A 17,341-nucleotide genomic window follows, 5' to 3' on the forward strand; every position below is an offset into this window, starting at 1 on the left:
TTTAAAAAACACAGAGTTACTCTTCTTACATTGGTGCAGATTGCTCATAGTTCACAACTATAGATAGTCACAACTGCAGTAGCTATAACATCGTTTTTTAGGCATCTCTTGTACAAAGGGCATCATTTACTAGCACAAAATATTTTCACTCAGTCTCCACCCTGTGTCTCCATCATATAATATCCTCTTTGTCTCCCTCATCACTCATTCTCTATCACTCACTCTCCTCCCTGTACGTCTCCATCATACAAGATCCACATTGTCTCCCTCCCTCCATCACTCTGTTGTTCTATCACTCACTCTACTCCCTGTATGTCTCAATCAGATAATCTCTTCTGTGTCTGTCTCCATCACTTCCTCTCTATCACTCACTCTCTTCACTCACTCTCCTCCCTGTATCTCCATCATATAATATCCTCTTTGTCTCTCTCATCACTCATTCTCTATCACTCACTCTACTCTCTATGAGTCTCCATTAGATAATGCCCTTCGAGTCTCTCCATCACTTCCACTCTATCACTCGCTCTCCTGTGTGTCTCCATCACAAAATATCCTCGCTGTCTCTCTCCATCAATCATTATCTATCACTCACTCTCCTCTGTGTGTGTCTCCATCAGACAATATTGTTGTTGTCTCTATCACTCTCCTACCTGTGTCTCCATCATATATTATCCTCTTTTTAGGGCTCTCCCCTTTCCTATTCTGCAGGAATAGGAAAAAGAGCCCTAATGCAGCTAAACCACTACTTAAGGCCAAGGGCTCTCCAGCGGATTTTGGGAAGTGCACGTCTCGTGCACGAGCTTGCCTGAGCCTTCTGCCTATCAGCCTGCCAGTTCTCCTCCCCTAATTATTCACTTCACTTATTTGACTCTGGCTCTTCAAAGGCTCTGCTCCCCGCCCCCCGCCTGCACTTCACGGCCGCATGGCCTTCTGTCCCTTAATCTCCCCGTGACTCCCCCCTCACCTCTCCCACTCCACTGCTTCAGGCCCCCACCATTTGCTCAGGACATTGCTTGTTTTTTTCGTTTTCGCTACAGCTTCCCCAGCATTTGTCATGCCACATTATTAGTGCTTCATGCCTCGGTATCAACCACTTGGCATTGCTTCTACGGTGATGTTTTTATTTACATTTTAGCTACAGCCCTCCCCCCACCACCGTTGTATGATCACTCCTGCCCTTTACGTTAGTGCTTGCTGCTTGTTTTAAACCCTTTCTTCCTCCTGCTACATTCTGGGCCTTGAATCATGAATGATGCATTAATATTCCCTGGTGCCTTCCATTAGCAATTCATGTATCACTTGCTAAGAAATCTTAGTAATTTTAAGCACAATCATGTATACATGCAGGAACTTGGGATTCTACAAGTGCATGCAGGCTTACAGAGTTTTAAAAACTGATATGTCCCACCAAATTGTATTTGCAATGGCCAAATACCTGGGCGCCCTTTGGTTCACCAGAAGGAAATATCTCTAAACTGTAGGCTGAATATGGTTCTGTTGTACTACATGCAGGTTTCTTCCAGTAATGTTTTTATGCATTTTTATGCGTTTTATATTCATTGTACAAATCATTTTAACATATGTGTAACGTGACTGTCTTTTATGGTAATATCCTTACCGAAATAAAGGTTTTTCGTATCGTATCGTATACATATTATGTTTATGTGCAACATTATCTTGTCATAAAAAGGTCTTCCTTTCAGTCACAGAATCAAATCCCAAGTTTAAAAGCAATAATCCTTAAAGCCTTTAGCAATGCGCAAAGCCTAATGCTCAAAATAGTTCGAAGTTAGTTGTCTCTCAAATAGCGTAATGTTAGGAATTGTTCCATGTATTCACAACTGTTCTCCAGCACATTCTTTCCCAAACTCGGGTCGGTTGTGAGTCGATTTTTGCGTACACCGCCTGAAAACATACTTCAAGGCACTGCGCTTTATTGTTTACTTGTTTAATTGGCAGTGACCTGAACCATGCCCATGCTGGTAAAATGCTGGCAGCCCAGGCACGTTTTGGTTTTCTCGGGTGCCAGCTTGTGGCGAGAAGAAAGCTAGCGACAGAGCTCATCACAAGGTGGAAATGTTTGGTATTGGACCTGGATTACAAGAAGGAACTGAGCCCGCCTTGCGAGTGCGTCTGCACTTCAAGGATGCCTGCCATATTATTGAACCCACTGGACTTTCTGCTAAGTTTGTAGAAGTGTCAACCACCCCCTTATGTGCATATGAATATTGGAAGATGGTCGAGTGCTCGACAGCTCGCTCGCCAGAGCGCCCAGAAACCCATTAGATGACCACAATGTGCTTTTTAATTTTTTTTCAGACCGGTTCTTTGGATGTGACTTGTGACAGGCTTCAGCCTGCAACTTATTACTGTCCTACTATCCTACGCGATTCCTGTTTCTCCTGTCTTGTACTCAAAGAGAGCACTTTCTAGCGATACTGTACTTTTATGCCTTCATTTTCAGTACAGATATAAGCTGTAACACGAAAGTAGTGTTTAAAAGTGATTAATAGATATTATTTTGCAGGTTTTGCAGACGCTAACCCAGAATAAAAATACCTGTCCCGTCTGTTAATACGTTAGTGATTCGATATATAGTTTTGTTTTTGTGTATCCCCCGTGCTGGCATCTGTCCTTCTCATCTGGAAGCTGGATAGTGTTGTCTTGAATTATGACACATTGTCGCTTTAGGCATATTTGATAGCTTCTTCTGTTAAAAACAAACAAAAGAAGCAGTTCATCTGAAAAGATTTTTTTTAAAAAACGTTACACTACTGCTAAGGTCTATTCGCTTTATCTCCTTGTTCTGTTTAGTACATTTGTTTTGTTCAACTGTTGCCTGGGGTATGTAACACTTACAACGCAACTTTTACGTCGTAATGCTGTTACAACGCAGCTATTACAACGCAGGATCCATTACATCGGATGCCATTACAACGCATGGCATTACATGGCAGATGCTATTAGAACGCATACCATTACATCGTTAGTATTGGTAAGTATATAATTTTTTTTATTTTATTTAATATTATATAATTGATTTAATTATTATTAATTATAAATAAAATTATTTATTTATGTTTTTAAATAATATAAATTAAATATATTAATTTAAGTAATTTTTTAAATAAGTATGAGTATAGGAGTATATGTTTTGGGGTACTGAGGTATATGTTTTGGGGTGTTTGGGTATTTTTAGGTTTTAGGGCAGGGTTTGGGTTTTGGGGTACAGGGGTGTTTTTAGGTTTTAGGGCAGGGTTTGGGTTTTGGGGTACAGGGGTGTTTTTAGGTTTTAGGGCAGGGTTTGGGTTTTGGGGTACAGGGGTGTTTTTAGGTTTTAGGGCAGGGTTTGGGTTTTGGGGTACAGGGGTGTTTTTAGGTTTTAGGGCAGGGTTTGGGTTGTGGGGTACAGGGGTGTTTTTAGGTTTTAGGGCAGGGTTTGGGTTTTGGGGTACAGGGGTGTTTTTAGGTTTTAGGGCAGGGTTTGGGTTTTGGGGTACAGGGGTGTTTTTAGGTTTTAGGGCAGGGTTTGGGTTTTGGGGTACAGGGGTGTTTTTAGGTTTTAGGGCAGGGTTTGGGTTTTGGGGTACAGGGGTGTTTTTAGGTTTTAGGGCAGGGTTTGGGTTTTGGGGTACAGGGGTGTTTTTAGGTTTTAGGGTAGGGTTTGAGTTTTGGGGTACAGGGGTGTTTTTAGGTTTTAGGGCAGGGTTTGGGTTTTGGGGTACAGGGGTGTTTTTAGGTTTTAGGGCAGGGTTTGGGTTTTGGGGTACAGGGGTGTTTTTAGGTTTTAGGGCAGGGTTTGGGTTTTGGGGTACAGGGGTATTGTAGGGTTCAGGGGTAGGTTTGTGTTTAGGGATAATTAAATTATATTTACCATTTTTAAATTAATTAAAATATATTTAATAAATTAAATTAATTTTATTACATTAATTACATTTTTAAATTAAATTAATTAAATTAATTAAATTATTTCAATTAATTTAATTTAATTTCAATTATAAAAATATGTACATTAAATTATTTTCATTATTTTAATTAATTTAAATTATTTCCATTTTTTATTACAATTACATTTATTAAATAGATATTATTTTATTAAATAAAATTAATGGCTATTTTAAAATGTATTTTAATTACATTAATTAAATTAATTAAATTAACTTAATTACATTTTTTTTTAAAAGGTATACTTACCTATACTTACGATGTAATGCCATGCGTTGTAATAGCATCTGCTATGTAATGCCATGCGTTGTAATGGCATCCGATGTAATGGATCCTGCGTTGTAAAAATTCCGTTGTACTGACACCAATCCGTTGCCTGGTGCACAGATCAATTCCATAACTTGATTTCTATTTCAGTAAGTTTGTTTTTTCATTGCTTGGTGGGCGCATCGAAGCCCTGTCAGCTCCTCGCTGTTGTAAGGCTGTGTAATTGGTATTCGGATGGCTGAACACAGCAGAGATATCAACTTTCGTTCTTAACATCAGAAACACCCTGCTGGCTCAATTGGAAACTCTGAGTTAATACTATAATTTGGTGGAAAGTTTCTGATGTGCTTATTTGGCCTCTCATGGCATGACAAATGTTGGATGTGTAGTGTTCAAAATCGGATCCTCTGGATGGTTGGCATACTGATAATATCTGTTTTCATGCTATTTTTTCTCAGAAGCTGCGAGTATACTAATTTCAAGCTGTGGAAACACCAGCTCTTTTGCTTGAGAGATTCTAAGCAAGCAAACCCGATAATTTAGCAATTTATGGGCAGTGTCACTTTACGTGATTAACTAGAAACAAAAAAATGGTCTTTCACTGCAGATTCAAATCTGCAACCTAAGGATCACTGCTTGTCTCCTACAACCATCCCTCTACTTACTGAGCTATTTTAGGTGCTGGAGGGAACCTGCCTCTCATCTTTCATCTCATTCCAGCACAGCCTCACTGCTACTTTGGAAGTATATCCCCTCGGACATGCACACATTGATGCTGAGCACACACTGAGAGCTGCAGAGAGGTGTTCAGCTGTTTCGAGGCGCTATAAGTACCAGCATTTACTGCAGTACAATTTAAACCTCGTTAAGGTCCGCATAAAATCAGGTGAACAGACTTATGCAACTGAAATACTGACAAATTCGTCCATTTAGAACAGCCACATTTGTAAATAAAACAAAATTATCCCTCAAGAAATGTGATATCCTTGAAGCATTGACTACCAGGGGTGAAGTCAGGACTGCTGGCTGGTAATCCCACTGGAATATTCTTAATGGGAGGTATTATAAAGGAGCTGCCAGCTAAACTGAAGTGTGTACTTTAAAATAAACAGTCATTAAACAAACATTTTTAATGCAATAGGTCTCGCATTTGGGAGAGTTGGAGCTATTGGCATTGTAAATGACAATGCTTTTTAGGTCTCGACCTCTGCCAAGTGGTGCATCGCAACTTTAAAGTTCGGCTTCTGCATCTATATTGTGTGTTTGGAGTCCATTTTAAAACTAGATTACAAGAAACAAGACACGGGGAAAGCATCCTTCAGGAGTTGGTTCAACTGGATCACCTTCCGACGGACGGGGGGGGGGAACACCATTGATGGAGCATGGATTCGCACGTAAAGCGACTTACATTCAAGAACCTCGTTAACTGTAATAGTATTAACCAATCCCGTTTGTCATTAATATCGCACTTTTTCAGTACACGCGGGTGTCCCAGAGATGCTTGCCTATGTGTCTATTAATCCTAATGAGGCTTGCATACTACTGAATCGCTGCTTCGCAGAAATCCAGTCTGCGCATGCGTCGGTCATACCCATGTGATGTGACGCACTCGCAGTTCTGGAGGGATTATTTCTAGGGGTGGGCAGCCAGCTACGCTCCGTGCACGGAGTGTGCATAGTGCCGCCTACTCCGCATTTTGCGGAGCGGGCGTAGCCAGGCGGCACTACGCACGCTCCGCAGACGGAGCGCAGCTGGCCGCCACCCGCCTCCCTCTCGCCCTCACTAAATACTTTAAATTAAAGGAATCAAATAATTTAAAACGCACTTACCTTGCCCGCCGCTGCCCGCCGCGTCCCCGGGGCTCGCTATCTTCCGTCTTCCGTCTTCTTTACTAATGCGCATGCGCGGGCGGCCGCGCATGCGCATTTTCTCGTGAGAAATGCGCATGCGCGGCCGCCCGCGCATGCGCATTAGTAAAGAAGACGGAAGACGGAAGATAGCGAGCCCCGGGGACGCGGCGGGCAAGGTAAGTGCGTTTTAAATTATTTGATTCCTTTAATTTAAAGTATTTAGGGAGGGCGGGAGGGAGGCGGGTGGCGGGGCTGGCGGCCAGTGGTGTTTGCGGAGTGGGGCTACGCGGAGTGCGGAGGTGGGCGTAGTTTCTCGCCCACTTCACGTAGCTCCGCGAAGCCCCACTCCGCCAACTCCGCCCAGGGTTAATTATTTTGCTCATGCGCATTATTGCTAAAATGGCCGCTTTGTCTTTAAACACGCTCTCTGCTTGCAAATGCTGCTTTGCCCTTCTATCTATTTCTGCATAACTCCTAACCGCTATCATGGTGTACAGTGTATTCATTTCTTCTGTATTTCTAGTTTGTTTTCGCTTACTTTTCATGTACTGTGTTTCCGGGGGCCTGGGAGTGGGGAGCCTCTCCATCTTAGAAGTCTATGCGGACCTGATCACGTGACTTGAGAACCGAGAAGAAGCTGAATTTCACCTGAAATTGTTACATTTGTTTCTTTCCACTGTGTGCTCTATTGTTCTCTTCCACACGTACGCCTGGGAACTGGAATGTAAGGGGTGGATACTGAAATATGAATATTAAATATGGGAACCCAGAATTTTAGGTGGTGACAATGACCTAACCACCTCTCCTGACCAATCATAAGTTGGGGGCCCTGTCACTTGCAACATTTGTGGGTGGTCTAGGGACCCGAAAAGGGTATAACTAGCCTAGTTTTAGTTAGAGAAATTGTCCGACTTGTCCGAGTAGCTGACCTGTCACCGACCCTACGAACTCTATAGGCGATTGATACAGAGGGCTGCGGAGCACTCTGTCCGAAACTTCCACAAACTCCAAGGGGTGGAAATAATCTTAAGTGCTGGCGAAGCACTTTGCTGGGAGATTCGAGAACCCAATCGGGGTTACTGGCGGATTCCGTGCAGAGAGGGAGTAGCGCAGGCGTTGCTTCCGAAGCTGCAGGTGTTGGTCGTGCCCTTTGGTGAGCCCAGTCCTGATCCAAATCCTGAGGGGTATCCTGTCCTGACTGTCCGTGAGCTGTACCTGCTCGCCTACTGGTATCCTAAGTCCTTGAGGGTCCTTGTCCTCGCCTTTCCCAAACTGACCCGTGGCCAGGGTTAGTCCTCATTCCTGTCCTAGGTAATTTTAATTTGTGGGTGTTCGTCATTCTATCCCCTTTCCTCCTACTTTTTTAATAAAGCCTCTATGCCCATGATATTCTTTCTGTCATCTCAAGTAGCGTATATGCATACTGTCTATTAGTTATGTTCCATTTTTCCCCCTACCTGTAGGACATTATTGAAACTGTTTTATTTGATTAGTGTGATCTAATTTCACTTGTGTTTAGAATCTAGGGTTGAATTAGCAGTTAGTATCAGGTTGAGTCACTGTAGGACTTTAGCAATTCACTGACTATTATGTTTTAAAACTCACCTACCTTAGTATAAGCCTGAAACTGAATAGCGTGTTCCCTGTGACCTTTACCCTGTAGTGTTCCCTAGCACTCAATGGTGCTTGCCCTCATCCATAGCTACATTATAGTTGTAATCCTGATTATTGATATTTTGATCTGTATTAGTTTTATACTCATGTCATTCTGATTTAAAACTTACTATATAAACCTTTAAAAACCCTTCAGGTGTCTGTGGTCATTATAAAACATTGAAGTGTTATTGAATGTATAAGGTATTTTCGTTTATGTCTTATCTCCTGTCCACTGATAGCTCCTGATCCGTCAGGAAAATAGGTACCTGTGGTAAGTCAGGTACTCTGGAATTAGTGGTAAGAAAACACACAGAATTACTGATGGTTGTGTGTAAACTCGCCTGATTCACAAAAATACTGTCATAAACACGTCATGGGCCCAAGTGCGTGAAATCTGGTAAAACTAAGAGTCGGGCGCGCTCTATCAGTAATTTTCTGGTAGCAGTAGTATGGTTAGGACTAGTTAAGATAGGTAGATAAGATAGAGTGTGTATTTATAACATGTGCTGCTAGAATTATTGCTGCTAAAATCCATTGCTGCTAAAATTTATTGCTGCTAAAATTGAATTTCTATGTTTTCATTCGAATGTTATAAAGGCCTTGAAAAATGTTACTATATTATTGCATGTGATTAACATAATTGTCCGTAATTGTTTATTGTCACTGGAATCCCCGGGGAAATAGAATAGCAAGTGGTGAATAGAATCCACTTGGCTGTGAGGTCACTGGCTAGGAGGGAGATTAGTGCATGGTTAGGTAGAACTGGAAGCGCTAATTAGGATTTTTCGCTAATTAATTGATGTATAAATGTTAGCTACGAGTACCCTGATGAAACTCTCGTTGTGATATCACCTAGTAAGGGTCACATGCGGAAGGAGTAATAGGTTCTTCGGAGCTTGAGTGACAGCAAAGGAGTTTGCTGGTGAAAGTTTGACTTAGTATATATCCCGGAAAGAAGTGGATGAGTCAAAGGAGTAGCAGGTTCTCTAATGCTTGTATGAGGGGATAGGCAGAAGAGATCTATCCGTAGTGAATGAAAAGTAGACAGAAGTGGTTTACTTGCAGTAAAAGAAAAACTCTTTTCCTTTTTAAAACCCTTAAGCACAGTGGCGAACGTTATATGTTGTTAACTAAACTAAGCACTCGTACTTTAAGAAAAATTCAAAGTTTCCGTTACCTTGTGAAGGAGGGAGTCGGTCGCAAGGCTGCACTGACGTCACTTCGTGACGCGCTGGTATTGGTTGAGCCAGCGGGTGTGTAGCGAAGCCAGAATTGTAAGGGAGGGGTGAGCGCCGAGGAGTGAGACCGCGTCTCACGAAGGGGCCGCGCACCCATTGGTCAAGAGCTTTTTGCAACCTCAGTGCTGATTTGTTGCTGTGAATTGAAAAACGCGCTAGCATTGGAAGCACATAAGTAAACAAAATTAATCAATCCGAGCTTGAAGATAGTTTAGAGAGGTGTATGTTGTATCCTGAGTTTGTACCTGATCCGAAAAATCTAGGATTTTATAAAGAGCAGTTACTAAGAGGTAGACCCCACATGATGTACGGAGTTAAGAGAAAATTGTCAGTTGCCGACAAGATTAAGAACTATTTAAAAAAAGACAAGCCCATTAGAACTAGAGAGGGTGTGATCATTCCACCACCTAATACTCCTGCATCATTTATGATGTTCGACAAAGGGTATCATACCTGTGTATGGTTGGAAAATTGGGTAAAGTACACTAAAGATGACGGAGTCCTAGCATTTCCCCTCGATGATACCTTTAACGGTAGAATCCTGTTTAACTTAAGGACCCGAATGAATGAATTGCATCCCCGACCCAGACTAACGCAATATGAAGCCTTAGAGGAATGGGAAATTGAGGCTCTAGAGCGAGACAGACCCCGAATGGATAAGGGATTGAGTAAATGGTATCCAAAGGTACAGAAAGAAACTAAAGAGAAAAAGATGAAGCAGTGGAGACAGAACATGATGGTTGAGGGACTGTTTCCAATGTTTGGAGTAACTGAACAAGGGGGAGGAAAAAGGGCAGAGAAAACTCAACATCTAATGGCCATGGGAGATTCGGAGGATGAATACTTGGAGGATTTGTTAATGAAAAATCCACCTCCTTATGCTGAAGAATCGGGGCCCCTAAGCTCGAAAAATCAGTTTTTCCGACATCCTAGAAGCAGGAGGGCCAGTGAGACAGATGCGGTTGGTACAGGTAGCAAAACCAGTGATAGCGACGGATTTTGTAGACCTAGCATAGCGGTCCCAAATTATCGACCTTTTGGTGAGGACCGACCAAGTTTAGCAGTCCCTACTGCCCAGAGTATATACCCTACATTAGTACCCCAAGTTATGCATGACAACTCTACGGAAAGGGTTTTGCATAAACGAGAAAGAGATGCACTGATTAAACAGCAAAATGAACTGATTCAGACTATAGCTCAGATAAATCCCAGTCCTGATGCCCTGACGATGCCGGTAACTATTGGTCCTGCTATACCTCTTTACGGGGATAGACAGGCTAGTCCAAGAACTCCAGTTATTACTCTAATTGCACCACCCCCAAGAAAAGAGCTGCTCATAATTGATGATCAGGCAAGTGAATGTGAGTCCGTGATCTCCTTAATGGATCTGCCCATAAGGGAACCCAGAACCAGTGTACCAAGGGCAGGAAATCAGGCTAAGGCAAAGGAAGTCCTAATTGAAACAACTTCAGGAATCAGGAGTGCTACCGTGGTGACACCAGAAGAGCTAGATAGATGGACCCGAGGAATAGAAAAGGAAACCCGCCAGCTCAAACCTTTAGATATTTACAAACTGAGAATAGAAATGGAAGAACTAATGGCCGGAAATGTGGGATTGGACAGATTGAATACCTTTGATGAAGAGGAGTTGCTGTTTTTCAGCAAAAGCCTTACCCGGAACACCAGAGTGCTCCACGAAAAATTAATGGACACAGCCGCTGATATGGGAATTGACGTTAGTCGATCCAAAGTCTTACAGAAACCCTATAGAGCTGAATTCTCCGATAAGGATTTGGAGAACATGAATGTGTCAGGGAAGAAGATACAGATAAAAGAATTGTTGAACATACTGCAGAAATGGGGAGACCTAGATAAATGGAAAGCCAGGTGGGTAAAGAAAAAGGAAGACAGTAAGGCCAAACCTAAAGCTTCAGAATATGTACTAAAAGAAGAAGGCAAAGCAGAAAAACCTTATCCCATGAGAGAAGTACCAGGTGGGAAATACTTACATGTCCCATGGTCCCGACAGGATATTGTGTCATTTACCAATGACTTCCCAAAATTAAGAGAGAAACCAGTGGAGTGGTATAGGCAGGTTGAGCGATTCAGGAAGGTCCAAAAATGTCTTCTGAAGGACCTGGATGGGTTCTTCGACATTGTAGTTCCTGTAGATTTATGGACTGAATGCAAAACTGCAATTGATTGGCCCAGTGAAGAATATGAGAGAGACTCCAGAACCGGAGCTCCCTCTCCAGACGTAATGACAAAGTATGATCAAGTCATACAATACCTAAAAGGAAAAGTGCCAGCAAAGGAAACTGATTGGACCCGAATAGATAGAACTACCCAAGATCGTGATGAAACAGTTCACTCCTATTATGAAAGGTTACTACAGGTGTTCAAAACCTACAGTGGAATCGATAACATTGAACTGAAAGATATGACCCATTTCATTTACCGATTCGTGTTGGGGTTAAGGCCTGAGATATCCCGGTGGATTAGGGATAATAAAATTTGTTGGCAGGGAAAGCCCATAGATGATGTCCTCAAATACGCTAAGTATTGTCAGGATAAGATGGAGAATAAGAAGAAAGCCCTGAAGGAGAAAGTGATGTGAGCACAAGTAAAATCGGCTGAACATTGCAACAAGAAAAACAGTTAAGTAAGTTGAATAATAATACTCAAAACACTACTTCTGGGGGAGGAGGGAAGCCCCGAGTTAAAATGAGCAGGGAAGAAGCCAAAAAGAAGTTCCCTTGCCACAGGTGCGGTCAGATAGGGCACTGGAGAGACGAGTGTCCTCATTTGCAGGCTGGTAATGCCCCCATAAATGGTTTAAATCCACAGGTGCAGAAAGAGGGCCAAGAAAGAATCAGCAACAGGTAAAACCACATCCGTTGCCTCGAGCTCCTAGACCTAATTATAAGAATCAGGCTCAGCAGAATGAGGGGGTCGAGGTGTGGGAAGGAGGAAATGAGAGAAATGCAGCAACTTCGCAATTCCTGTTAAATGATACATTCCTCTGTGATGAACCATACTGACGGGGCCTGAGGGGGGAGGACGAGGAGTGCGTGCTTGGCGCCTCCTTACCGGTAGACCAGACAGGGCCATACATTGAAGGAAAGGTTGAAGGAAATGACGTCACCTTTCTGTTGGACACTGGTGCTACCCGTTCTACTGTGAGAACAGTGGACGTTCCAAACCTACCCCTCTCGGGAGAAGCCATCCAAGTAGTGGGTGTTTCAAATCAGATAATCAGTACTCCAGTAACTGAACCAATGGAGATTTCCATAGGGAACTTTAAAGAAATGCACAGATTTGTTGTCTGTGACTCCAGTCCAGTGAATCTACTGGGACGTGATTTGTTGTGCAAAATGAACTGTACCATCTTTTGCACACCAAAAGGTGTCGAGATTCAGACCCCAGATGAAGATGGCTTGTACAAATTGATGTTACTAAGACCCGACACGGAAACTAAACCCCTGACAATAAAGGACTTACCTGATGAGCTTCAACTGAGAGTGACACCCGAAGTGTGGGATTTCACTGGAAAAGATGTAGGATTAATGGCAAATGTAGACCCAGTTAAAATAGCCATAAAAACAAATGCTGTTTACCCGAAAACCAGACAGTACAAAATGAGTGCAGAAGTGAAAGCTGGAGTCACAATTGAAGTAAACAGGTTGGTATACACCTGTTACAACGCAACTTTTACAACTACCTACTATTACAACGCAACTTTTACAACGCATACCATTACAACGCATTGCGCTGGGGGGCGCTCTAGGATAGGGAATAAGTATAATTTACTATCCAACACCTTCCCTAGTGTCCACGGGGACTGGAGTTAGAATAGTAAATTATACTTACCACTATCCAGCACCTCAAAGCGCTATGCGTTGTAATGGTATGCGTTGTAATGGTCGCGTTGTAATAGTAGGTAGTTGTAATGGTATGCGTTGTAACATGGTACATCCAAACAGGTTGCTAGAGGCAAACATAATACAAGAAGTAATGAGCAGTCCTTGTAATTCTCCCATAATTGGAATTAAAAAGCCTAGCGGAAAGTACAGGGTAGTGCAGGACCTGCGAAAGGTACACCAGATTGTTGTACCTTGCTGTCCTATTGTACCGAACCCTGCAGTGATCTTGTACCAAATCCCATGGAATGCGGAATAGTTTACCGTTATTGACTTATGTCACGCATTCTTTTCCATCCCATTACATCCAGACAGCAAATTTCTTTTCTCATTTGAATTCGACAGTCATGTATATGTCTGGAATCGTGTCCCCCAGGGGTACACGGAGAGTCCTTCGATTTTCAATCAGATTTTAAAAAGATGCCTTGAATCTTTAGTCCTGCCAAAAGAATCTGTTTTGGTTCAGTACATAGACGACCTTCTGGTGGCGTCTAAAAGTCGAAACGACTGTGTCACTGATACCATTGCCTTATTGAATCATCTAGGCAAGGGAGGACATAAAATATCACCTGACAAATTGCAGTTCTGTAAGAACTCAGTGAAATATCTGGGGCACCAGATAGAGAAAGGTATCCGGAAAGTCACTACAGAAAGGATCAGAATATTTCGAGACATGGAGCTGCCCAGAACCCAGAAAGAGGTGAGAATGTTCCTAGGAGTTGTAGGGTACTGCAGGCATTGGATTGTGGGATTTGCGGTTCTAGCCAAACCCTTGATAAAAATGACCAAGAAAGGAGTAGAAGATCCAGTTAGTTGGGATGACGAAAGTATGACAGCCTGGATAAAATTGCGAAATTGTCTGTGCTCAGCTCCTGCATTAGGAATGCCAGATTATTCCAAGAATTTTGAGTTGTTTTGTGATACCCGAGACAACTGTGCACTCTCAGTCCTAACACAAGAACATGGTCTGACCAGACGTCCGGTGGCCTATTTTTCGGCCACCCTAGATCCAGTGGCTGCTGGATTACCTGGATGCCTGAAAGCAGTAGCTGCCACATGCACTAGTCTAGAACAGAGTGAAACCATTGTTATGGGACATCCTGTAACTGTATATGTTCCACATTCAGTTGTGATCTTACTGACCCGAACCAAGACCCAGTATCTCACCCCTAGTCGGCTGACTAAGTATGAGAGAATCCTTATAGGTGCAGAAAATGTGATAATTTCTCGATGTAACATTTTGAACCCTGCAACCTTGTTGCCCATCACCCAAAATGCAGAAGAGGAGGGTGAAATTGAACATAACTGCATGGACCTAACTGAGTTTAGCACAAAACCACGTCCTGATATCAAAGAGACAGCCTTACCAGTAGAAGACCTCGTGATGTTTGTGGATGGTTCATGTTTAAGACATGAGGATGGAGGCCTGAGTGCTGCCTATGCGGTAGTCACTCTAGAAACTACCCTAGAAGCATCCTACTTAAGCTAAATAAAATCTGCCCAAGTAGCTGAATTAATTGCATTGGCGAGAGCTTGTAAGCAAGGGAAAAACAAAAGAGTAACCGTATACACTAACAGCCAGTACGGTTATGGGGTTGTTCATGACTTCGGCCAGCTATGGTTGCAAAGAGAATTCATGACTTCCTCTGGTACCCCTATCAGAAGCGGAAAGGTGGTACAGAACCTACTGGAAGCAATCCAATTACCCAAAGAATTGGCTGTGGTCAAGTGTGCTGCTCACAAATCTGGTAATGATGATGTGACAGCCGGAAATCGATATGCTGACCAAATTGCCCAATATTGTGCCCGATACAAAATGTCCCTAAACACCAAATTATGGGGAGGTGGAAGCAGCTGCCAACTTATGGTGTTTGAGAATGTATCTACTTGGAGGGAACTGAAAGAGTTGCAGCAAGCAGCAGAGGAAGAGGAAAAAGAGAGATGGGAGGCAGATGGATGTCATCCTAGGGATAGGGATGGTGTTATGGTTAATAAGGATGGTGTGCCTGTATTGCCAGACAGCATGGTGGCCCCAATGGCCAGAATGATCCATGGTGACACACATATTGGGAGGGATGCAATGTGCCGTATGTTCCATGAAGTATTTTACAACTCAAAGTTCAGAAACATTGCGGAGATGCTTTGCCAGAGGTGCTTGGTATGTCAACAATTTAACCCAGGAAAAAGGACTGTAGTAGACCAGAGTACAATTGGAAAAGCCGAAGGTCCCTTTGTCAGACTTCAGGCTGATTTTATCCAGCTACCCATGTGCAAAGGATATAGGTATGTCCTAGTTCTAGTCTGCCTATTCTCAAGGTGGGTGGAGGCCTACCCAGCAAAGAAAAACTATGCCATTACTGTAGCCAAACTATTACTTAGGGAGCTAATACCTAGGTATGGATTTCCAGAGACAGTTGAAACAGACAGAGGTGGGCATTTTGCCAACGAAGTCCTAGTAGAACTCTATAAAGCATTCAAAATTGAGCCAAAGCTGCACTGTGCATATCATCCAGAGGCTTCTGGAGTAGTCGAACAGGTGAATGGCACTATAAAATCAAGACTGGCAAAAATGTGTAATTCCACAAGATTGAACTGGATAGAAGCCTTTCCTCTTGTCCTGATGGGATTGAGAAGCATTCCAAACCGAAGGACAGGCCTGAGCCCCCATGAGATACTAATGGGAAGAGTGATGCGACAGGCATGGGTACCAGGACACAAACTGCTAAGTATTTCTGATGATTTGGTGCTAGAATACTGCAGGCAGCTGGGTGACCAAGTGCGTTCTATCTCTCACCAGATTGGGGAGGACACCGTCGCCTGGCCTACAACTCCAGCCCATAAGCTGAAACCTGGTGATTGGGTTGTGTTGAAGAAGCACACCCGGAAGAGTTGCCTTGCACCAAAGTGGGGAAAACCAAGACAGGTGATCCTTGTCACTACCACTGCTGTGAAGTGCGCAGGCGTGCCGAAGTGGATCCACGCCAGCCATACTAAGAGGGTAACCGGAGAAGACGCGACTGAAGCTGAAGGTGGTGAAGCTGAGGAGTCTCCAAATGAGGGTCCGGAACTAGCTGATGTTGAACTACCGAGCACCAGTCAAGACAAATGGTTCCCAGCAGATGATCTGATTCTTGATCCAATAGGAACCTGGAAGTACTCCTACCTAGATAGAGAGTGGGATAGTGAGGACGAGACAGGAAAGGAAGGAGAAGATCAGGTTGTCGAGAATCACATCAGACCTGATCAGGAAATAGGTAAAACAGGGACAGGCCAAGTCATCGACACACCTCCAAAGACTCCAGAAACTGAAAAGGGACAGATAATAATTAGGGCTGAAGTTCATGCGGAAGAAAATCAAGGATTCGAAGTGCATGAACAGGAACAGATAGAAATAGACGAACATGTTCAGGAGGCAGAATCTGTAATAGTTGAAAATCAAAGAAAAATCCAAAGTATACCTGAACAAGGCCAGCTTAGAAACCAGGCAGAAGAAACTGAAGAAAGACCTGGGACTAGTCAGACAGGAAGGGAAAAAGATACCGTTGAAGAAACAGTGCCACAACTGAACGAAAATAAAAGGGCTCATGACGAAAGCCAAGCTACAGTAACAGCTAAAAGACTCAAGAAGAAGAGTGAACCCAGATACATAAAAAGACTGAGACTAAGGTTAAAGACAGTAGAAGAGAAATTAGAAGACCGGAAAAGAGCTGCCAGTGAAAGACAGAGAACAGGAACTCAACCAAACAGACGCAGTACCAGAGTAAAAAGACAAAACAAAAATTATCGGAGTCCTGAATGGACCTACTTGGTGTTGGAAGAAATTGATGATCCCCAAATAAGCGACAAAAGCGACCAAGATTCGATTGCTGATCAGAGTTCTGAAGAAGATCCAACATGAAAGAGAAACTGCGTAAGCCTCTTGTGTAAAGAAACAAAGAGGGGTTGGAAAACCACCTGTGAGAAAAAATGTCTGATTCAAATGTAAATGGAAGACCTAGAGGAAACTGTTGTAAAACGTGCTGTAAAATATGCTTATGTAGTGTAGCAATAGTGATAGTGATATGGATAGGACTAACAGTCTTTATACCTTTTATGATAAGTAAAGATACTAACCTGTACCCTACCAAACAAGTGACGCCAGACACAGAAGCTGTACAAACCGAAGAAACACCACGAAGTGTAGAAAGACGTGAGAATGCAGTTAGCCTTAAACAGACTAGACCTGACTTAGAAACATCAGATGAGGGAGGACTACATTATCACAGAATCAAAAACAGAACATGTTTAAATGTCTTTGCAAATCTTTTAGTGCACTATGTAGAAGCCATGGAAATAGAAGATTGTTATGTCTGCATGAAGCTACCCACTTCTGTAGCTGAAGGTGTGACCTATCACTATTTACCTTTGACCTATGGAATTTCCTGTAGTATATTAGCAAGCTTATTTTATAGAAGCACCTTACAGT

At 42.8% G+C, this 17,341-nt stretch overlaps 1 protein-coding gene across 1 annotated transcript; it reads left to right on the forward strand.

Moving 5' to 3' along the window:
• The first annotated feature begins 10,337 nt into the window (after positions 1-10,337).
• Positions 10,338-13,520, forward strand: LOC147665766 (uncharacterized). The gene is made up of 2 exons (XM_086949499.1): positions 10,338-12,638; positions 12,940-13,520. Exon 1 carries the CDS (start codon positions 10,338-10,340, stop codon positions 11,571-11,573), a length of 1,236 nt encoding a protein of 411 aa, XP_086805625.1. The 3' UTR covers positions 11,574-12,638; positions 12,940-13,520.
• The last annotated feature ends 3,821 nt before the right edge of the window (positions 13,521-17,341 follow it).

Source organism: Lissotriton vulgaris, unplaced genomic scaffold, assembly GCF_964263255.1.
Source record: "Lissotriton vulgaris unplaced genomic scaffold, aLisVul1.2 SCAFFOLD_219, whole genome shotgun sequence".
In the NCBI taxonomy this organism is placed as follows: Eukaryota; Metazoa; Chordata; class Amphibia; order Caudata; family Salamandridae; genus Lissotriton; species Lissotriton vulgaris.